The sequence below is a fragment of the Phaenicophaeus curvirostris genome, chromosome 4 (assembly GCF_032191515.1).
Source record: "Phaenicophaeus curvirostris isolate KB17595 chromosome 4, BPBGC_Pcur_1.0, whole genome shotgun sequence".
Lineage (NCBI taxonomy): Eukaryota > Metazoa > Chordata > Aves > Cuculiformes > Cuculidae > Phaenicophaeus > Phaenicophaeus curvirostris.
This window is the reverse complement of record NC_091395.1, coordinates 24,391,909-24,416,530: the sequence shown is the minus strand read 5'-3', so window position 1 is coordinate 24,416,530 and position 24,622 is coordinate 24,391,909. Positions and strand designations below refer to the sequence as shown.

Below are 24,622 nucleotides of genomic sequence, written 5' to 3'. Positions count from 1 at the left end.
CTGAGCTGAGGCAAATCAAATTAACTGACATAATGGCAAGAAAGTCAACCCTTTTGTGGAAGCTGAATGTTGTGTGCTCACTAAAAATATCTTTTCAAAACTCCAGGTTTATACAATACTTTAAAAGTAGTAATTATAGTTACACAGCAGAAGATAGACTGTGCTACTCTTGTGCTCACTGATGCCAGAACAATGCACTAACCTCCCAAACAAGAGAAATTATTTCTATGGACGTGACTGAAAAAAATGTACAGCTCTGACTTGTTTTAAGTCAGCTTGCTGTGAGAGTGCCAAGTGAGAAAGGATTAAGGCTAAAAACCTGACTTTCAACAGCTGTTTCAAGATGTCAGGAATACCCAGTGGATGAATGTATTCAATTTGTGTAAGAAAACTGACAGTCTGAAACTATGGAAAACTGAATAATAGCAGGATATCACATGCTAGTTTACCTAAAACAATGACTACTAGCAAAGGCTAAATATCACATGATTGAAACTCTGGCCTAGATTTATCTCTGTTATTACAAATAATTTAATCCTTATTAAGTCCTTTTAATGAGATCTGAAGTGGAGAAAAGGTAGATGGGGTAAGAAGAGAGAGAGACATCCAAAATGCTTGACACTTCCTAGGCTGTTTTATATTAGTGTTGCATATAAACACATCAGTGAGATGAGACCTCCCTGCCATCCCCTCATGCAGGCCTTCCCTGTTGAGAAGCTGTGAGAAAACTGTTAGCAGGCAGTTTCTATGCCTTAACAAGCCATAGCAGGAAACAGTTTTAGCCAGACAAACTCATCCGTTAATACCTCTCCTCTTCTGCATGTAGCTATCCTGCATTCAAGACAGTCACTAGAATTGCTAGAAGAGAAAAAAGAAATGAAAATAAATAGTAAAAATACTTCTTTATTATGCTGTGACATCTGCTTTATAAGGGATGCTAGGACTTTATTGCTGTTATTCTAGGGTTGTAAAGCCTGGTAGTTGGTTCATTTTACATAAGGTGCCAATCTTGATCAACTTTTAAAGAAAAAAATCTAAGTAATGTAGTAACTGAAAACTCATCATATTTTATTATGACCTAACCGCACAAAAATATTTATTATACACTATTAATATGATTGCTGGATTTAGCTAACCAAAGTTTATAACGAGCTTTGTAATATGAGGGCTTTTTCATCACTAATACTGTATTCTTGATAGATGCAGTGAATTGTTTGCGGCAATGCTGAAATTCACTCATTTATATAATAGCACTTTGTAGTGAAAGGATTCTTTACAAAATTTGTGATGGAGAACTCATGTTGTCAGCTGTTTTTGGCTTCCTAAGAAACCTGTTCCTGGGGAAGAACTATTTAGTGTCCGCATCATCCTCATACTCAGACATTTTATGTGGTCACAGGGCTCACTATATTTCTTTATTCTACATGGAGTGAAACTAGGAGGTGTTATTAGCCTCATTTTAGTGAAAGGAACTGAGCGGCCCAGATTATGTGAGATATAGCAAAAAAAAAAGACAGGCAATAATAGCCCAATAACTCAAGCTATTAACATAATCACTGTATCTCTAAAAACCCCACAATTACTCCATGTACCTGTTCTGTACTTGCAGGACTTTTACTCGTTTGGCCAGCTCAGCTGGCAAGAGCAGATACCACCAGATGCTGACTCTCTAAAATGATGTAGCGCCAGAAAACCCTAGATAGACAGAGAAGAGAGAAATTTACACTGCTTCAGTTTGGAAGTACTAATTAAAACAGGGATCTATACATTTTCTCTGGATTGTTCCCACTGAATATAATGATTACCACATTGATCTCTGCACTACTGCATCTGTTCTTTCACAGATTACTGTGTCTGGAAACTTGACATCTATGCATTATAGAATATAGCTCCTAATGCACGTAAGCACCTATCACCAGAGAAGTAAAATGTGGATTACAAGGGCACATGCACTGAAGTCTCTCTACCATTATGCCTAATCACATTTTAGGAAAAAGCTTTACAAGAAATATTTACAATTTGATTCACGGACAATTATATTCTGTGTATCCTATTTTTTGAACCAGATTCTTTAAATTCCGCATAACACTGGTTTATTAAATGTTGATGTAATAAGACAACCGCACTGCAGTATTGAATTTGCTTATGGTAGTACAAGATGAATTTGTCAACCTAAATTAATGGAATACAGACTCTGTTGTCACAGAACACAAACAGGTAATTTGGTGTTGCTATTTAAAAGGCACCACCAGCAGCAAACCTCAAGTCTCAGGGTTACTTGAAAGGCAAACAAAACACTATTTCCAAAACAGAATGCAGTTTCTCGCACCAACTCTCTACTGAAGCTGGAAACCTAAAAATCACAACACAGGCATTATAGCTTGGGATTCAAAGAAAAAAGAAAATTTGCAGTTTTACTACTCAAATATACAAATCTCATGTTAGCTCAGACAGCATATATCAAGTTCCCCTGGAAGGAAACACACTTTTGGGACAAGTAATTCTTTCAGTCAATCTTTGCATGTTGGACCCATGAGAAAGGAATTAAAAATAGCAAGATAAGACTGATGGCAATAGTTAAGTTTCTAACATAACAGTGGGAGAGGCTAGTGTGACTCATCAGCAAAATAAAGATAACTGGAAATGGGAGATTAAAAGGCCACACTTTCCCACACAATTCCCAAAACTCCTAGTAACTTAATCTGAAGACTGTGAAAGCTAAATAAAGATATAGTTAGTCTTCTTATTAACTAAAGTATCTTGATAAGCTACCAAAAATGTAAATTAAATCTACAGAAGGGATATTCTAGACAACATTCACACCCTGCAAATAGGAACACCAAGTATGTCTCAGGCCACAAAACTAACAGGCTGACACAGTACCTCTCTGCATAATAACGTAAGTGATGGAGCCACTTCAGAGCTTGTGTGATTTGATTTTTTTTTTGTTGTTGTTTTGTTGAGTTGTGTGTGATGCAGCTCTTAAGGTCCAGCTAAGAGATACTCCAAGCATCTTCCTTAGCTGGGTATAATAGCAAGGGAAGTCTAGATTCTGATATCCAGAAGATCACAAAAATAACATTGCATCACTGTATTATGCCTACACAGATAATGTCTGCAGAAAGGTATAGAAGGATGCCAACAAACTGAAATGTAGTGGTTTTGTCAGTTAGCCTAATAACAGATTAAAGCCTAGAGAAAGAAACAAGGAGAGGATGGCATTGAAATTTAATCCCTTACCCACCACGACAAATTACTTAGCTCTTCACCCCTCTAGGGATTATTCACGAGAGAAAAAATAAATCATCTAAGTAAGAGAAAACATATGTCTCTGTCCACCTGCTATGCTTACTATATCTACTTCAATAAGAATGTCTACCAAACACCTTAGGCTACCAGAGGAAAGAACATAAATCTAAAAGGAAAACACATTCTAAATTAAAAAAAAAACCCAACCAACAACCAAATCACAAGTACTTGAAGTGAATCAGATTAATGAAAGCTAAATTGAAATAAACACTACAATTTCCCCACTTTCTGCTACATAAGGTGAGTTGTGAGTTTTTCCCGATCCTGAACTGGGAAGGTATCATGAATGCAGATGACCAAGACTTAGAGAAACCAGGATGAGAAAGGGAGACAAGATGTGTCCAAGAAGGGGGGTTCCTAGGATAAGGACAAATAGGACAAATGCCACTTGTAAAAAATCGCCCAAACCAACCAAGAAACTTAGGCACAAAGTGTAATAAAAATCTCAAAGGACTATGTCTGGTCTAAAGAAGGGTACTCCAATTTAACAGTATATGTTTCATATTCTGCAATGATCAATAGGTGTGAGACTGACAAAAGAGGGTTAACGCCTTTGCTCTGTTCTCCTTAGATGCCCACCTAGGTACCCTGCAGTGAATCTGGCTGTCCTGGCAGGAAGCTATGGACACGGGTGGCTGGGGTAGATTCAGGATCTTTTTAGAATTGGGAGAGGCTGCATTTTCCAGATCAAATTTGAATAATGGACCTGACATGCTAGCAAAGCTAACCTAGGATTTAGAGGGGAGGAAATTAGGATGGGAGCTTTTCCACGTCTCCTGAAAGGTGACATTTGACCGAATCAAATTTATTTTTAGCTTCTCATCCACAGAGATGTTTCTGTTGGTGTTTTCAATACTTTTGGCTTCTTATTGCAAAATATTTTCCAGATTGTTAGTGTACAGTCACCTTATGCCCTTTATGGAAGCCTGCTTTCACTCATCTTCCATCCAGTTCAGTTTAGAAACAAGTTTGTGCTCTCAATCTGTCAGTTTGAAAGTCCATGTTTAAGAAACAGGACTTAAAAAAATTTGACAGCATTAGGTCAAAGAATAGAGAACAAAAGAGAACTTTGCACCTCAAGTTCACACAAGAGTTATTACTTTGGAGTATTTTCTAAAATGGAAAGGCACTATTATTTGTTGAATAACTGATCTATAATCATAAGACACAGTCAAAAGTCTATCTTTCTGGTAAATGCAATTGCTTCAAAAATTGTTGTGTTTGCTGTGTTATTGCAATATAATGTTAAAATCTCCACAGAGGAGTAGGCCTTTTCTACTTCTGCAGGACATGATACTATTTAGATTGACTCAGCAGCAGGTCATTGACTTTCAACCTGGGACACATCTTTATTTCCAATTCAGAGGAAAAAATACTTTCTCAAAAAGTAAGAAGGTTACAAGATACAGCAATTACTCTTTAACATATTAGAGAACACGTATTTTCACAGGATACACACTCGGGGGGGCACAGTTTCAGCTTGTTAGTTTTAATATTCACAGTAAAATATTTCTGAAAAATAATCTATTTAAGTGCAGTGTAGAGCCATCAAGTGCCACTATTTTGTTCTGCAGAAATATTCAAAAGATACCAAATGCCAGTTGAATTACTCTTTTTGTGTTCAGACTTGCTCAACCAGTTGTGCAATACATCAATACTAGAATAGGTTTCTCAGAAAGCTTGAAGCTTCACAGTTATATCTGTTTCAGCTGAAGCTCTATATCAAAGAACAAATGCAAAGCTCCCATTCTCTAGATCTGCAGGATAAGACACTGATCATCAGGATAGTCTGGACAGTGAAAACACCATAATGCCCTCTGGATTCATGATATCCATGTTGTACAGTAAGACTTCCCCATTCAGACAGATTCCCCTGAATGTTTACAGTCACTTAAATTTGTGGAGAAGGAACAGTGAGGAGACCAGTTGGCTTGATTTTGTTGATTCCTCCATCTAGGATGCAGACCCTTGGGTACTTGTTCTTCACTAGATGAGCTGCAAACTAAAACAGATATATCATTAGCACACTTTATATTATAGTCCTTACATAAAAATAACGTGTGTGAAGTAATGCAAGCAAAACAAAACAAAAAACTATCAGACCCTAGAAGTTCTTTCTTTGCACCAACTAATTCAACGCAGGAACTCATGCCTGTCTGTTGAAGCAGGTGGGATGAATTTGGTGGATATGAAAGCGTGACACTGAAAACCATGAACTTGATTTATTTCTGCAAAGGCAGGATTTTACCTCATTCTAACAGGATTATTAAATCTCAGAGTAATCACTGGAACCTCTGTCAAAGCATGAAATAACAGATACTTTTCTCTGCATTAATCTAACTCCCAGCTGTTTTCTGTAGGTTCCCAAGTGTAAAAGCATCACCGTTTGACAGTATAGTCATTTAGTTACCTGTCAAACTTGTCCGACATGACTTAATTTCACAGATGTCAGACACGAATTTGGGGTCTAGTACTCTTCCCCACCCCCTGAATCTGCCCATAGGCAGGTTACATAGTGCAAGCACACCCCACCCCCACCCCAGTCCCTGAAATCCTCTCTCATCAATTGATTTCTTTCATAAACCAAACAGAGGAGTTCTCAGTTTCCATGTAGCCACTTCATGAAAAGTTGCTGCACTGATGAAGGTACAATACTTTGTGTATCAAAACAGTAATAATGATTAAAAAAATAAAAATAACAAAAAATTATGTATCAAAATAACAAAATCCCAAACCAAAGGAACAATATTTTGTGTGTCAAACTTGCCTTTTAAATACTGATTGCAATACATTAAAAAAAAAAGCCACCAAAATCAGAGAATCTAGAATAGTTTTATCTTATTCCCAAAAGCTGTGAGAAAGACTGCCCTGCAAGCTCAGTCTTTCAGGTTGTTGCTTTTATACTTGATTGACAAATTAGTACCATTTGTAAAATCACCAAGAGCTTCCAAATGGGCAACATAAAGCATTCGTAATTACCATTTTTTGACCCTTTAAAATGATTTGTGATACTATTCCAGAACCCAGTGCAAACAGGACGTCCAATTAAGTAACCTCACACAAACAACTCATTTACCAACTCAAGAACAGCAGTAGGCAGCCCATCCAAATTTAGTACATGATATTTCTTTTTACATATACATCCCTTCTAATTACCTTTGAATATATAACAGATACTAATGTAGAACAAGATGTGCTACATGATTACTTGATCAGGTACAAATCCTGAAATGATCTCATTAAAAAGTAAGAGTTCATAGTAGCAAAGTTTTAAACTCCTTCCATAGTCAGAACTTTTGCTTCACACTGAAGGTATATGCAAGGAATTAATTTCTGTCCACTTATGTGTCAAACACAGCTACTGCATTCCTTTCTCTGCGTTTCAGGATGGATTTAACCAGGGAGTGAGCAACAAGTACATGATCTGTATTCACTAAGGACTTGTCAAAGCGGTCGCAATGGCTCAGTCAGGACATTTTGGCGGTTGTGTTTGTTTCATGTACTTGCCTAAGCCAGACCAAAAGTAAGTTCAAACATCTCTTCCCCTGTTAATTTGGGTCAGTCAGTGCAGGATTCAAAGGATGAAACTAAAAAATCCCCACAATCAAACTATTAAATCAGCCAATACGATATGTGTATGCCAATTTTCATGAGAAAAGTAAGTGCAATGCTTTTAGATAGCTTCTCTGATGCAGATGTAGTGTAATTTACACAGAGATATCACTAGGAGAGTCCACCCACCTCTCACTATAATTGCAATCCATAAAGATGTGGTGTATAGTGAAACATAGACAAAGCTATTTCTCTTTGCCAAAAATAGGGCTCAGCTGTGCACACCATAAGCTACAAAAATAGAATATATTCCTAGTGCAATACTCCTACTAGACATTTCTACTTTATATGTACATATCTGTCACCCCACAGTACTCTCCACCTGTGACTAATGGAGAGTGCTCTGTCTTGGACACCTCTGGCTGCTCATAGCTGGCAGAAATTAAAAACGCCAACAAGTGTTCAAACCAACAAGTAGCAGCACGTTATTTGCCAAGTACATGTCCCATGTGGCAGCAGAGAGGTTTAATTTGTCTACTGATAATTTTACGCTTCTGGTAATAAATGGTAAACTGCTCCAAGTTTTTGTATGCTGTAGCCATAATGTAACTACCATTCCACGTAATCCAAAAAGTAAATATACAAACAAATGCTTTGTATTTAGGGCTTGAACATTAAGGCCTGTGTCTTGCTGTGCTTCAGAACTGCTTTAGTAACCAAAGGATGACTGGAAATAAATTTTCTTCACTGCATATGACAAGAGGTTCCTTTATAACCTTATGATACGCAATCTCTTGCTTTGTGCAAGGTCTCTGCAAAACAAGCATTGTAGAATCTGTGGCTGTTAGAAAACTAGAGGCAGAAAGCACAGGAGCATGACGAGAAGATCTATGACAAGAAGATCTGCTTTTTTCTTTTTTTTAAGTGGTCACAGAACTGTCTGCAGTTGTCTACATAGCTTCAGTGAGAAAAGCTGCAAATACAGTTTGAAATATTGCCTTAGAACACCCAGCCAGGGAAAATCCAGTGAGCAAGAAATGTCCTACTACTGGTACTTCACTACTGCAGGAATTAGTTGCAAGTCAGGGGCCCAGAGGCATATGTATTGCCATAAGCTGGGAGCTGCCACCAAACTCCAAATATCAGCCTCCAAGACCTTGGCACATACACCTGTCTCCACTGTAAAGAAGAGAAGAGTCAAATTTGACTCATAGGTTAATAGGATTTGATTCGATTAAAGACGTTCCTTGTTTTACTTTCTGCCTTCCCACATTGTGTCACCGAAAGTAGAAACAGTAACTTTTGGTAAAGAACAGACTTAGAAGTAGTGGTCTGATTAGCATTGCAGTCTTCCTAATTAAAGCACTGACTTTTTGCAGTTCTTTTCCTCAATATATATATGTTTGTGCTTCCTCTCCCAGACAAAGGAACCTAGCCGTTAGAGACAAGAACAGGAACACCATGTTTCTGAAATGTTCCACCACCACCTGGTAACATTCCCTGCCAAAATATACTGTATGAAGCTAGTATTTTCAAAACACATGGAAGTATTATTTTTGGGATGGGCACTGATGCAGGAGCATGAAAGGAAGCACTATTTGAAACAGCTACATAGTATTTTCTCCCAATGTGACATTCATTTATGATCAAATACCACTAACTTAAATCAAAGATATTAAGAAATATAAAAATAATTAATGTTCCCTAAAACACTGAAAATAAGTGATCCAAAAACTGCAAAATTTTGTATGTCAAAAAAAGAGCCCAAGTTGCTCGTCTGAATTAATTGGGCAGAATTCCTACTGAAGAAACTGCCACCTTGGACTTAACACATGGGCTCTATTTCCTTTATAAGTGCTATCACAAAGTGTCAACTACAAGTTCAATAACAGGCACCTGAATATGTAACCTGTAGTCCACTAAATAATCTAATTTATAGAAGTGTTCTTAAGACTGAAGGTAACATGGTGAGGAGATAAGCAAACGGGTTACATCATCCTTAGTGGCCTGTAAACCACCTACTTTTTAAAGAGTGATTTATTGAAATGTATAAAGGGTAAACCAAATATCCACTATACAAGTTAATTTTAAAAAGAAATGAACTTCTGTCTTCTATAAGGCGATCACACTTTCTCCAGATTAATCATATGCTCATGTTACTTCTGTTGCCCCATACCACCATTAGATCATAGTCCTCTGTAATGCTTCCATTTTCAATGAGACAACAACACTACTTGAGGAGAAACAGTGTTATGCTTATACGAGGTAGAGGATTAAAGGGGATATTACAAGACTTAAGAGTTTTTCCTTTCTGCCTCAGATGGCCTTTCCTCAAAGTATACTTCCCAAGAAAGTTCAGTTACTGTGTTTTTGCTGGCCACATCTAGTGTTTAAACTGAACTTCATCTTGCAACTTTCACAGCAAACATTATATATGAAAGGATGAATATGTGAGCAACATGTTTAATGACTACTGCATGACGGCTTTGGTGAAGATTTTGGAAACACTGGTCCTCTATTAAGTAATGCATCAATCAATGCCACATAAAACACACTTACTAATGAGTATAACTGAGCCAGAAATTTATAATTTGCATTTGAAAGTAGTCACCTAAGACTTCCTCATGCAGATGCAAGAAGTCAGGCTTTCAAAGACCAACAAGATCATAGCAAATTCACATCACAATTTGGGCAAATATTAAACATTCTACCTTGTATTGGTGTTGCTCTCATTACAAACAGCACAACAAGACTGCTCCTTATAGAGCAGTTCTTATCAAGAACTAATCTGCACATGGGAGCATTTATCAAACTGTTTCTACTATCCTGTTCCAAGCAGTAAAATCACAGCTTTCAAGTATGCTGAATGTATTACAGCAGGCACATAACATTTTCAGATTGTCTGCATCAAAGATTGTAATAACACAACACAGCTTGAGCAGCATCTTTCCCAGCACCCTTGGGGCTAGCCATGAGAATTGCTATGTACACATTATTCACTTTCACAGACATTCTTGTGACAAGCTGTAATTAAAGGGCAAGTTGGGAGGGAAGGAGGAGTAATAAACTGTACCACAATACAAAAAAAGACTGCTGTGACAGGGTCCAAGTGTTCATATCATACTCTGAAAGAGTCAGAAGAAAAACAGATTCTTTAGAAGCTGGAGGAGAAACATTAACCAAATTCTGTAGTTCTCATCCATTGCCACAAGATTATATTAGTTTTAAATTCGTAAACATACGCTACAGAAACCTCCACAGTCTGTTTTACTGTACGACTTCAGTCAAGAGTTCACCACTCAAAGCACAGTGTAATCAAGATGATCAGTCTAGAGCTTTTTAAACAACACTTTCAATATGTCACAAAGCAAAACCAGTACACAAGATGCTTTTTAGTCTGCTACTTTTTATATTAAAAGGTTAGAGATAAATTAAAAGTCACTTTAACACCAAGGGAAAGGTAGGCACACGTGAAGCCTCCCACAGCAACAAAACTGTGCCTAGTTAACAGTTACAGTTCGATACACAAACCCCACAACTTTATGCAGACATGCACTATGTAAAAAAAAAGAAAGAAAAAAAGCACAGAACTTACTGCTCTAACAAGATCAAGGAAAAATTCTTTACACTCAGACCTGGCCAAAAGGAGTACTTTCCATTTTGTACAAAAATACAGCAGTAATGTAAAGGACTTGTATGGCAAGATTTGAAAAAGAGCCTACAATAACAGAAATGAGCTTATTTCATTAAGCTAGTTTCAGAATAAATTTACTGTGAATAAAAGTAAGAGTAAATACTTGAATTTCTCCAAGTAATATATTTTAAACATCTGTATTTAAAATTTTCCACTTATAAATCATAGATTAAAAAGAAAAAGGCCAGGCTGAGAGTGAACACTTGAAAATTAAAACTCAGTTGCAGAGATTTAGCTGTTGTAACACACCTAATTTATACTGACCAAAATATATTCAATTCACCCAATACAACTGAATGGATTGCAAAATTAAAATGCAGAATGCAAACCTATTCTATTTTTGGTTCAATAGAAAATAAAAAGAGCTGTTAGTAAATAGATACATGTATTTTTTAAAAGATCCAGAACAGTTGGCTTGAATATAAAAAAGCATGAGTCTTTCTGAAAGATTCTACCCTATTCCAAGTCTAAATATTGCCCCAGATGTTGAAAAATGTTCAAAGAAACACTTGATAGTGAAAAACCTTTCTTTGTGATTTGCCGTACATTTTACTAACACTACTTAAACTGCCAGTTTTGTCTCACTTCTTCTTAAACCCCAGGAAAAAAGTCTTTGGACCTCCCCTACAATGGACACATGCCCTCTTGAAGCCGTCAGTCAGTCTGTTCTCTTCAAAGGCTGATTCAGATACAGTTTAGAGAAAAGCAAAACACCATTGCCCCAGACAAGCAGTATGGATACTGGAACTGCCATTCACCAATACCATTCTGTTATGACAAGGGTTCTCTTTCAGAGGTGCAGCTCACAAAGAAAGACCGACATGCCTGAAGGGAACTCTTGAGCCTCATGGCACCACTCCAGTATTCAGCTTCACCCTCTCCCACCCTTCCAGTCCTTACAGATCTCCCAGATGACTGAGAAGAGCCAAGATCCTGCTTGCCAGCATCTCTCAGAAGTCAGACACATTTTGACAGGTAAAGCTGAGGCTTTCACATTTCCTCATCTTGGAAACATCCAGACCTCTGTGCAGTAAGGCACAAAGATGGGTCAAACAATATCTATATCAAACAACCAACTAAAATTTCCAATAAATGTAATCATTGGTCTCAGTACATTAAAAAAATAAGAGAACCTATTTGGAGTTTCAGAAATAGCCTGCTTTTCCTAGCACCTACTTCAGATGAGAAAAAGGAACATTCAAATTCCACTCCTAAGACTCTATCTTTTGTTTTCCCTTTTTCCTCTTTCATGCTTAGCTGTGAAGAGGGAATATTTAGGTCATCTCTGCTGTACGTGAGGCATTCAGTGCAAACTAATCAAACCTGCTGATGGGGGCAGACTTAAAACAGCATAACACAACTCCTGGCTGGTAGTCCAAGTGTCTATCTTGGGCTGCATGAAGAGCAACGTACTGTCAACAGCAGCTGGGCTACTTTCTTTTGATGAAGGTAAACACACATATATGTTACAGTGATAAAAAGGACTAAATTATACAGACTTTTCAGAATAAAATAACAAAAACTCAACTTGGGTAGAGTTACAATTGGCAACATCGTTGCTGATTAATTAAACCTTTAAATGCCTTCAAATTACAAGCTTAATCTCTTCCTCTTTAGAGGCAACAAAGAGATGCCTGATGATTCCAGTAGGCTTTGAGTCTCCATATAGAAGGAAGGGTGATGCCTTAACAAAACAAACATGAAAGAGAACCGTTCTGGGAATCATAACCAGCCCCTCCATTCCTGCAAAGCAAGAACATCTTCAGTTTTCATTCCACTTGTTCAATCAGTTTTCTGCAGAGAATCCTTACAAGGAAATGTAGAATCTAAAAGATGTACAGTGAAAGTATCTCAAGAATTTTTTTGCCTAATTTCTGCTTACTTTCCAGAAGTTTCATTAGGCCATTCGAACTAAATGTAACTGTCTTCAGAAGCATGAATGCACCTGCCCTGAAATATTCTACACAACACCTAATCTTTAGATCACCCTATGAAGTTTCACGGGTATCCATTTGTGGGCTTAAGACAGGTTTATAACAAGAAACTAGCTTCAGCATGCAAGGACTTGCTTCTTTGGTAAGGCCTTTTTAAATGGTCTGAGGAAGACAACAACAAATTGACATAAATTCAGCAGTAAGTGGGCACTCAGGTTAAAGCGTCTCAGTCTTCATATAAGAAATGCATTTTTGATAGTGTGCAGAGAAAATGTTACTCCCATATATAATTTCCTTCTTTTTCCAGGCTGGGAATATATTATACAAAAAGAATCTTGAGCTTGACCTTCTCCCTCTTGCCTTGAAAAGTCAGAAAGATCTCATGGAAAACCAGGACTGCTTGTCTTTGTTTTGGAAATACATTTTATCTATTAGCTACTGTGATGCAATGACTACTTCACTTCAGTAACTTCTAAAAATTGCCTAGACAGCATATTTATAGCAACATAACTTATCTAGACAAAAAAAAATTAATATAACAATCAGAAGTTACAATTTGGAATTTGTTTCTCTGCTATAAAGACAGATTTTTTTTAAGTTTTGACTAACAGCTTATCTGTCTTTTTCCAAGGCAAGAAATAAATCAGTTCCTAATTATTAGACAGATTAAAGTGTCCAGTATACTTTATTCTGTTACAGCATTTAACCGACAATAAAACACATATATAAAGCCACCGAGGGAATATACATATATGTTAACCACATCGCTATCAAAATTGACTTGCTGAAGCATGATTTGATATTGAGTAAGGTATTTCTCCAGTTCTAACTTCAGTCAACACTGTGGTAATACAGACAAAAGGTTGGAAATGGAAACACATAATTGTTTAGCATCTCAAAGTTGATCGAAGGAGGAAACTCTGTTTCTCACACTTCAAAAGTGACAAAAATCAGAGACATGCTGTTTGCCACACACTGAAAAAAGAAGCTACAATGGAGCACTCATTGCCTGTTTAACTATTATACTCCCAACTGTAATGATCCCTTGCCCATACTGGAATTTACAAGGTACATTAACTATCAAGGGATGTGGGAAAAGGGAATTTCATTCACTTAAGAGCCACTTAATGCATTTAAAAGTTAAAAATCAAAATAGAATTTGGTTAAGTAACTCCAGCATAACACCTTTTATATAGGTATTTCCTGCAGTTTTTAGAGACAAACAGTATCTGCTCTGCTAACAAGTGCCCAGAATCCCCTAGGAGAAGAAATGCTGGCACAAAATGAGAACCAGCCTAGCGGAAGGAATATTCTGCATAGAGTGTGAGCCAAGCACCACCACAGCATGTCCAGTGCAAGCTCCTCTTCACAACACCTTTATGCTGCTAATGACATATTCAGTAAGGCTCTTGTACATCAGCCAATCTCTTAAATTAACTTTTAGGATGAGTAAATTAAATGGCTTAACAAGCCAGATTACTCTGTTTTAATTTTGTCCTAAGGAAATGTTCAGCCAGAGCTATACTGAAGTCTGTGGCACTGCTGGATTCCTTTCCTCCTGCTAGAACAGTGCTGTGGTGAAGTCTTCAGTTTTCCCCCTTGCCTATCAAGTTCTAGGCAGCATTTTCTTTCCAATTTAGATGTTTTATCATTTGGCACCAAATCAAATACAAAAGAAAGACAGAAACAGACAAGAAGTGTGAAAAGGGCTTTTTCTACATGTCTGTTCAGTACACTCAAGTTTGCCTTCCTTCTAACTTTTAATTTATTTAAATGATGCCAAGTAAGCTACTAATAAGAAAAGCAAATGAAAGATTTAACCTCCTGATAGCAAAGAGTCCCTTGAATAATCAGTGGGGTTTTTTCACAGTTACACTCTCTATTAGTCCTTCATAAATTTAAACCAAACATCTATTAGTGCCATTCTCCATATTTTTAATGGAGTAGGTATCAGGAAACAATTCTGAAAAATTTGCCTTTATGATGGACAATACCATTTGTGGCTCATCCAATTTCAGCTGGAAATGCATAACTGTTTAGAAAAAACATACTTTATCCTGAATATCTTATAACATTTCTTTTGACAAATTTGGTTTTGTTTCCATGCAATTTTTCATATGATTAGATTACCTAGTAAAATTTAAAAAGTAACTCTTGTTCTTGTCAAGCCTCAAGCTACGTGTTTTTGGGATGGTTAAGTTCATGAATGGTGGCAGACGGGTCTAAGTAGCCTTAATGAGTAAAACTGAAGCTAGCTTTAAAAAATAATTGACAAAAAAAAAAAAAGAAAAAAAGGAGTTCTAAGTTTTATCAACAGCCAAAAATTGAGACTGGTTTTACCTGTACTTTAAGGGTGTGATAGAAGTGATGGGTATTTAGGCTCCAGTATTTAATTAATTTGCGGTCAAACTGGTCAAGCCAGTGTTTTATTATTTAGAACTCTACAGTCTTTAGTTGGACTTTTAAGAATTCTAAAAGCAAACCAAGAGGCAAAGCAGTATTACTCTTTTATGGAAAGCTATATTATTGACAATTTCAGATAACCACGTAAAAATTGTCTCAGTAGCAGAAACTTTGCGTTTGAGGATAAGGCAGCACCCTTTCACTTGAATGAAGTACTCGCACTTATTAAGCCCACTACAAGTTTTCTTTAACTGCAAAGGAAACATTCAATTTTCATTTAATGAAACATTTAACAAATCTAAGTTTGCACAGTGACATGTGTTACTACATCACAGGAGAAAATTGTACGTTCTTAGCTAAGGTGTAACCCACAACACACACAGTAAAGGACCTGCCCTTTCTTTTCTTCAGACACTTATTTCGGGTTGTTTCTTTGTTGTTTTATATGAAATACTTGCAGTGTTCCTTTGTTTAAGATAAAACATTAATGACTGGTCCTGGAAAACAACTGCCAGAAAATGCCTTGGTAGTATGTGGGATTATCTCCCATAAAGATATTCCTCAGTAAATACCAAAGGACTTCCTTTTTGCTGTTCCTGTTCCTCAGGAGATTAATGAATGGTTAAGGCTCTTATTGAGATGAATTAGGATGTTCAGTGATTTCAAATGCATTTGTTGAAAGAAGCCGCAAAACCTACCAAAAGCATAATGCATCTTTTTAAATCTCCATTTGTATCTTAGAATTTTATACATTTTCCATTTGTTCCTTTGAGGGGGATTTATGCATTTGGCATTTAGTAAGCTATTGTGATTATTCAAGTTGATTGATTTCATGCTGAAATATTTATCGTGGACTTCATAGATTTTATGCACAAACCTAGATACTCACTGTCTGGAATTATTTGAAATATGCTGTACAGTCTCTTTTATGCCATCTCTGCTATTATTTAAGAGACATGGAGACATGATAAATACCACAAGTTAATTTTCTAAATGATGAAACACAGGTTAATTAAAGGGATCTCTCATGCTACTTATAACTCCCTAAATACATAAAAAATTCCAACATGTGTTGTGCCAATGCTTCTGCAGTCCATCACATAAAGACATTTTAATAGTCCACAGCTCTCCTTGTCATATCAGGATTAGTTTATGCCCTTTGAGTAAATAGCCTTAAGAAATGGTGGTGAACTAAAGGTATACCATATCTTAGAGCATGGCTCGGGTTTTTTTGTTTGTTTTTTTTTTTTTAAAAAGATAACTTTCCTTCACCTGAGACGAAGGATGGCAAAATAAATACTTCTACTTGTTATTTTGCAGGCTAACACTACCACCAAATATTTAAGTATAAAAAGTAACAAGCAAGTCTGAATATTCTCCCTGTCTAGTTAAAGGCACTGGCAATAAAAGTATCATATCACAGTCATCTGTAGGAACAGTTTTCCTCACTGAACAGAACTGTATGAGCTACATGAGGCTAAAAAACCTAATTAATTCCTTGGGTTTTATTAGTGGGAATATGAATTATTTCTTTTGACTTCATAACATAACTCTCCCCACCCTACTTACCTCGTGTGTGCTTCCTAATCCACAGAAAGTAAATGTAAGTCAGTTTTGAAAACTCAGTCTTACTGATGCACATTAGAAGTGCTGATGTCACTTCTATAACACGCCAAAAATATTTTCAAGCTGAAAAATGTAATGTTAAATAAATTCATTTCAAAACTTCAACCTTCTCAGATGTTGATCACTTCTTTGTCTAGAAGCAGAAATGAACAACAAAAAAAATCTCCTCAAATCCTGTCATCAAACCCAAAGTTACTAATCTGAATTATTCAGACTAGTATTTATTTACCACAGTCTGTTTTCATGTCATTGCTGTATTTCTAAGTATAAACATACACGTTATAGGAATATACTTACAGCAGCTGTGTTCTTCACTATATTTCCTACAATCACCACAACTCTTCCTTTAAAGCTTTGGAGCGTGGCAGTTGCTGGGCACTGGATGAGATCCCCTTCTGCAGTAAATGCTGACGCAAAAGGGACATTGATGCTGCCAGAAATGTGGCCACGATTAAAGCTTAGGAAGCTCAGTTAAGGACATCTGAAAAGCAGAGAAATCTGTGGTACACACAAAGCTGTAGGATGAACCTGCTCTTCATCCTAGCTATTGTAATACAACAGAGCTGGTCTTTTGGGCATGTACAGTTTGACAAACCTCATTTATTATTTACTCCTATGGAGAAAACAACTTCTGACACTACATAGAAAAATAGGACAGCATGAAGAATTCTTTCACAAAGGACATAGCACAGCACTAAAGAAACTGATCTGCTAAATGAAACACTTGGTGCTAAGGACCCAATGTCCACAGTATACATATTTTCATGGGTTTTACTTCAAATCAACTCAAGTCTGGTAACAGGAGCCAAATACCTGTAAGCAGCTGGAGCACCTCTTCCAGAGGAGTTTTACGTGAAAGCAATGAAGCACTTACAATGAGAACCAAAACTAAATAGGGATTACTGGAAAATTTCCTTAAACCTCCTGCCAACCCCTGCAAGACCCCTACATGTTTGACACAGACTGAAATTCTAATGTACGTGCACTTAGATTCCCAGCCAATGAGCGTTATCTACATTTTCTGCAGTCTTACTAACAGTAAGTGCGTGTTGGGTATTGAAGAGCAAACAACATATGAGTGCCAGCAACTCTGAGATAAAGTTAGTTGTGCTTCACTTCAATCATTCAATAAGACTTCATGAACAAGTATTGAATGTGAAAGTCTCTTCAACAAAAATTAAGTTAGGCTATTACTACCTAGCTTTTTATAGATTTGAAAATGTCCCATGACCTTGACAAACCTCTGAATTACTTTCACAGATTGTACACGTACACCTGCAACACTCCTCTTCCCCAGCAGTAAACAAGGATAGCTTTGAAGAGATGGGAAACAGTAAAGTCCTGCAAAAATATATACAATGCAAAGTATCCAGATTGGACATTCTTTATTGCTGTACTTGCAGAAAGCTAGTTAAATTTATAATTAAATCCCAGAATCCTTTTTAATAAAGCAGTTGCCTTAAAGGTAGGTAAGATTTAATTGACTTAGTTTAATATTAGCATTCATTTTTTTGTGATTTATGTAACAGTTTCAGCTTTATTATCATCATTGTTGTAGTGTGCGAAAAACATTTGAAAGAACAAATGATGATCAGGAATCATTCATTAATTTTGTCAGTTTGTTTCTATTCTGAAGGGGAAAATTACAACCCTGTTCACTAATCTGTACCAACTCCCTTTCCCCAATCCCATCCATAATCACAACATTCTTATTGCTACTAATCAGGGTAAAAGTTCTTAAACGATCATCACTTAGACAGAAAATTACTTTGGACAGATTTAGTTGCTCCCAATTGTGCCACTAAGTATGCTTAAATACTCAGGGAAACTTGACCTGATCTTCTAAAAGAGAACTACATTTGATATCAACACTACTACAAAACTAGATAAATCCAAACTGTATTTACTGTCATTGATACTGTCCCTAATCTTAAGTGACCATCTTAAGCATCCCAGTACTAAGACAATTAACAAAAAGGCCAAGATTTTGTGCTACACGCTGAGAGACCATAAGTACGTAGCTATAACTCTTGTAACAGGAATGGAAGGCTGCCAGTATTTCTGCTAACACGCTTAATGAAATGAGCCTTAGATGAACTGCTAGCCATCAGAGACACTGCTTTGAGCAGACCACCTTTTCATTAGGAAGTCCTCTCTTACAAAGCACTCCATTAGGAAAACGAGTTAGCAGCTCCTGGCCTTGCAACATGAGCATCATTACAGAACAATGCCATAGCTTTCAAGTGCATCCTAATATGAAATATGAAGCGTGTCTGACACTTGTTGAAATTGATACTTGCTTTTTTTCAAATCACATTGAAAACAAAGTGAGAGTGAAGCTTAGCATGACAGGCAAGGATGATGAGGAAGATTAACAACAAAATATAAGAAATTATCATATTTTTTAAGCACCTCACAATAGTCTGTCACATTTGAAAACACAGGCCACATTAACAATCAGACTGTCTGATCCTATTGCCCAGTTTGTTGAAATTTTGTGACAAAAAAGACTATTTCCTTACTACGAGAATGAACAGGATGCTGAACACTATGGTTTCCCATGTATGTTCAGAACTGCTGACAATTTAATAGCTTTCTATATACCATATGTTTTCTTCCACAACTGACATACGAACCAGGTCACTCAAGGGGTAATTTTACTACCTGCCAGGCTGCCTTTTTCATAACAACATTCTCTACCTCCTAATAACCAGATGGGTATTAGGATTTAAGCCTGCCCATTACTTAAAGGACAAGGCATTTAATTCAACCATGAACTTCAGCCAGACCGCAACAGCAGTGATTACAGTGCACTGTTGAAGCTATGGAGATTTTCTTTCTCTAGCATGTGCCCTCATTCAAGAAACATCAATAGGAAGTCTGATTAAAATTTTGTAATCTGAAAGACAGCCTCATAAAGACAGCCTTACAGCAGATGAATGATTTAAAAATAATTAAAATTTCGAATCCACTGTGCTAGAGTACAAAAGGATTAGTACGATGACAACAGAGTGGAACCTATTATCAAGCTATTAGGAAGCTATAAAATATTTAAGAAAACACCTTGTCTTTGATCCTAATTGTAATATAAATATATCCATTACTGTACACAGATAACAGCCTTTCTGTGCAATGATTGTAGTCTAGGTATTTTATATTACTTGCTCTTTCCACATTCTCCTCGATGATTTATCAGATGTAGCTTAAATAATTAATAACAGAATGATGCATGTAGAAATAGAAACGTTATTTAGCTGAGTAGTATCAAAGCTTTCTTGCAGTATGAATGACCTTTTACAGTTTTTTAATTCAAGGGACTTCTCTTTTAAACTGGAGTCTAAAAAGCACAGATGAAGAAATTACCTCTCAGAAAACAGCTTGTATTTTTACTGATTTCTAAATAACAAGGACCATATTTTCAACAATCTAGATCTAGGAGTAAAAAAGCCGCTGGAGTTGAGAAAAGAAAAAGTCAAACTACTTAGACACATTAATCTGTACTTAATTGGAATCCTTAACTGATGCATGAAATTAATACATACAAGCATACTTTTTTGTGTTCCTTCGACTATTCTGTTTTAATCACAAAGCAGATTAAGTTACAGGTTCAAGTCTGGCATACAACAAAATTATAATACCCTGAAAATAATAGTTTTCATTTATAATAGTCCAATTATACTATTCTGTTTACTATGTTCATAATAAATTTAACTCTACATAGTAAAAAAATATTTTTCTACTTCACCATACTTTGCCGTAAATATTGCTAAATATTTAACAGGGAAAAATATTAGTGGAAGTGTTTTTCTGCACATACTATTACCTTTAACATGTATTTCATTGTTAAAATATACTAGATTAAAAATGAGGTTGAAAATATTTGTTTATTTATTTAACCACATATTTTACCCTAAATATTGGCATTGATCCACCATTCATTTCATTGTCTAGAATTTACACTTTCTAATATGCATGCAGTATGTTAGTAGTATTTGTTAGACACTGGAAGATCTTCTCTAATGGTAAAGATGTTGGGAGTCTGTTGAATCTCAGTCATTGGAGGTCTTTAAAAACAAACAGGCATAAGTAATTGGAAAGATCCTCTTTTCTCAAAGTAAAAGGTGGACTAAAACTCATGACTCTTTTGTTGGTTTTCTATTAAGTATTGTTTGCTCATTAAAAATTATAGCTTGTGACACAGCAAGCTAAGAGTATATCTACGGCAAAACCAACCATCTACATCACCTTTGCTATTATGAAAGGACCAATATGTAAAAAAAAAAGATACCAAACAATAACAAGCATATTCTTAGATACTCAGTATAATGTTAAAAATTACCTCTAATAAAATATTGTCATTACTCCCACTTTTAGATGGATGCTGACAGAGATGTGTGTTCCTGGAAAAGCACATCTGTAAGAAGGACCCTGCCTACCAAACCCCAAACCAACCCAGCCCTGTCACTACACTAGTTCAGAAAAACAATTAAAAAATGCTTCACACTCACAGAACTACGTATTTGAAAAAGAACAAATGCGTTAACGTGTAGACAGGATAGTAACACTGACAAAATTATAGCTTCAATATACCTTTAAGACTTCTCTGATTATAATCTAAGTAGATGACACAAGTTAGGGCAGCCATATGGCTGCAACATCCGACAGTAGCAAGAAGGCACTCAGTAAGAATTGATTTTCCGCTGCGGGATTGGCAAAGTACATGAGATACCAACCCTTCTCTATCTCCCTTCCACTTAACTGGGAAGTCTCACATCCTTCTAAAGTACTGTTCATATTAAATCACAGAGTGACCCGAGTTGAAAGGGACACACAAGAATCATTGAGTCCAACTCTTATCCCTGCATAGGACAGCCCCAAAATTTACACCATGTGTGTGAATACATCATCCAAATACTTCTTGAATATTGTTAGGTTTGCTGCCATGACTACTTTCCTGGGGAGCCTGTTCAAGTGCTTCACAACCCTATGAGTGAAGAATCTTTCCCCAGTATCTAAGGGGTAAGATCTGCTGACAATACCTGTTACAAAGTTACATTAAATCACTGGTGCTACTGCTGCAAAGTGGTTTTGTGAGACCCAGAACTTAAAACAAGAAGGAAAAACCACATTTGTCATCTTCTCTGCAAATCAGGCCTCTCCAAGACAAAAAATATCTTCCTTTGGTCTTTCCACTGTACTTCTACCACACCCCTTTCCACTATTTACCATTCTAATGTCTCACTGCCTGCAGAGTATGGGGAAGTGATTGATACAAGCATGATTCGGCAAGGCTAGCACTCAGATTTGAAGGATACTCTTCACTGTTACGAATGTCCACCACCAGCAGCTTTGGCTTGCTAGACTTTGTTTTCTTTACAGGTGTTTTGGAATGACTAGGTCCTGTCAACTCGCACAAATCAATCAGATCTTCTGCTGAAATTCTTGGTGACACCTCCGCCTTCAGGTCATCCAACTTGATGGAATCCCTAGACTTTAAAAGAAGAAAATTAATATTAGAGGTGATACAATTAGAGACATGGTGTTCTTTGAAACTTCTACTTATTTGACAATTTCAAAGTGTAACAACCTATTTAGACAGAAACAATCTTTTCCTTATAACTCTGAACTAGTCTGAGTTAAACTATGCATACAAAAAAGCTTCAGAGCAGTGCCAAATACCTATCTACCAATTATAGCTCTATTTTCTCTTGAAGTCATTACAAAATAAAATTGCTCGACAACCTGTGCTAACTATTTTATTTATTAACAAAACTCAAAGAACATTTCTCAGCATCAGAAATGAAATAAATTTGCTATAAAGCACCCTCTGAAAGGAGAAGCTGAAAGGCCTTATGCTTGGAGCAGGAAAGAGGGTAGCAATTGGAAACTTGGCACAGAAACTGCAGGGATGCCTCTGTAAGATACAGAGCTATCTAAAGACCAGGTATTATCCCAGCTCAAAGACTAGGAACAAATCAGGACACTAGAACTTTAAGAAATAGTCCTGTATTTATTTAATGTCCACATAGATTATATTATATATATATCTCTATACTGTAAACAAAATCTTTTGAATAAGGTTACCTGCTTTCAGAAATAGTTTACAGCACCAGTAGTCTCTTAGTAACTACTTACAAATATCCAACAAATTGTGAACACGCAGAAGTATGCAACTGAGATTTTGATTTCAGCTAAATTAAGTTGCACATAGTCAAATCTAAGGACAGCTGGTTGCATTATCTTGCTGAATTCGGGATCTGCAATTTTTTTTGTTTGTTTTAAACAGAGAAAGGAAAGCATAATGATTATCCCACAACCCCATATTTCCACCCTACCAATACTTACTACTCTGATGGGTAAAACCAGCACAACTAAAAAAAATAGCCAGGATAACCACTGGAACAGCTTAAGTCCAAATCGCATATCACATACAGAAGATGCTTATTTCTTCCCTTCAATTATCCTTCTCCTGTGACCTATTTACTCTTTTTCCAGGGCAGACATGGTACAGAATTGCTAAAAAACATCCCCTTACCCTTCCTTAAAAAAGACAAAAGCTCTACTTGAAGCACTGTGCCAGAAGGTAGTTAAAAGTCCAGTCACGCTTGTGTAGTGCTCCATCATTCAGTCAAAATACCCGAGGTTTTAGAGGCAGTGTATGAAATCATGTACTGACTATAGCACTGAAATTGAGAACCACTTTCATTTACAGAGATGAACTGTCATTATGTAGAAAACATTAAGAATGATCAGAAAGATACACACGTTTCCACACATGCACATACATCCAAGTCTATATGTGCTCAGATACAGGGCTTATGACTTAAGTAGCTTCATGTGCTTTTCTGCAAAGAAGTGCCTTATTTTAGCATGTCCTAACATCCAGCACGAATCTTGCTTTAGACTAGTCAGCTACAGGAAGCTGTTCAGAGAAGGCTGCTTAATCAGCACACTGGTATAGGAAAAAACAGCACTTAAGCTAAACTTTGAGGTCTACTTGCTTTCCAGAAGTTTCTCTCACAACACCCTAAATTCTTTACTTTCAAAGTAGCTATTCTTCTCACCCCATTAATTTTCAAATAGGTCTGGGAATTCCTAAGCCATATGCATTTACTGCTCTTAATAAGAAGAAGTAGGCATTAAGAGTTTAATTTTTTCTTTTTAATATTAGGAATTAGAGCTGCTTAAGCATTCTCAAATTAGAAGTCAGGCTTCAGAAAGATTAAAGCACTCCAGAACATGAGGCTGGCACAATCATAGCTCCTATCTACTTTCCTATTAGCCTGTAATCTCTTACAGGCATTTCATCCCAGCTATTAAATGAAGATACAAATTTTTTTGAGAAAATAAGCAACTATCTTTAGTTCTGCTGAACCTGAATTTTATAGTCTCATCTGATAAACAAAGGAGTTATAAAGCAACTTTTTATCCATGGAAAGGATAGCTTTATCTGAGTAGAAGCAGGGTTCTCCCTCTTTTGTCTTTGAAGTTGGCAAAACTTACTGCAGCAAACTTTAAACAGAAGAAACTTAAGCTTGAAGGTCAATATAATTAAAACCTAGGATTCCAGTAAAATAGTCTATTCAAAGTATCAAAGTCCTTTATAAAGAATCACGCTTCATGGAAGATGTCATTCTGTATTTTTGGAACTTAATGTTTTGTTTCTGAACTCAATGTACGCATGCATATCTAGGGATAAGATGACAAAAACATTTTAAAACCACTTAGAATGAAAGATTTCTGAAGAGCTGATCAGAGAACAAGACATAAGCAGATTCACACAGCAACCACAAACAGATATGACTCTGAATCAGGGGTCACACTAGTTTGTAGTTGAGACATTGCTGTTTGTGCTTGTTTTTACTTTAAATAACCATAATAGAAGAAAGCAAATGTATGTTTTACAGTGAATTCCACCCCAATTATAACACCCAATGTCATGACGCCATGATATAAGCCTTGCGATAAAAATATTTTTATAGAGTAGCACTATTCTGTACCAATTAAAACAGAGCAGCCAGATGAAAACAACTGGTAGGAAAGAAGAAGAAGAAGCAGCAAGATGAACAGGACACTTCAGGACAGATTTGTAGGCAAAGCCATT

The 24,622-nt window shown here is 36.4% G+C and overlaps 1 protein-coding gene across 1 annotated transcript in view; it reads right to left on the bottom strand.

Moving 5' to 3' along the window:
• Positions 1-3,979: 3,979 nt before the first annotated feature.
• The window catches only part of TBCK (TBC1 domain containing kinase), a 117,616-nt gene continuing 96,973 nt past the window's right edge, over positions 3,980-24,622 (bottom strand). The window contains exons 24-26 of the mRNA XM_069855521.1: positions 21,834-22,009; positions 16,816-16,975; positions 3,980-5,311 (exon numbers count right to left, since the gene is read on the bottom strand). Coding sequence (XP_069711622.1) covers positions 5,201-5,311; positions 16,816-16,975; positions 21,834-22,009 — 447 coding nt within the window. The 3' untranslated portion in view covers positions 3,980-5,200. The remainder of the gene's footprint in view (positions 5,312-16,815; positions 16,976-21,833; positions 22,010-24,622) is intronic.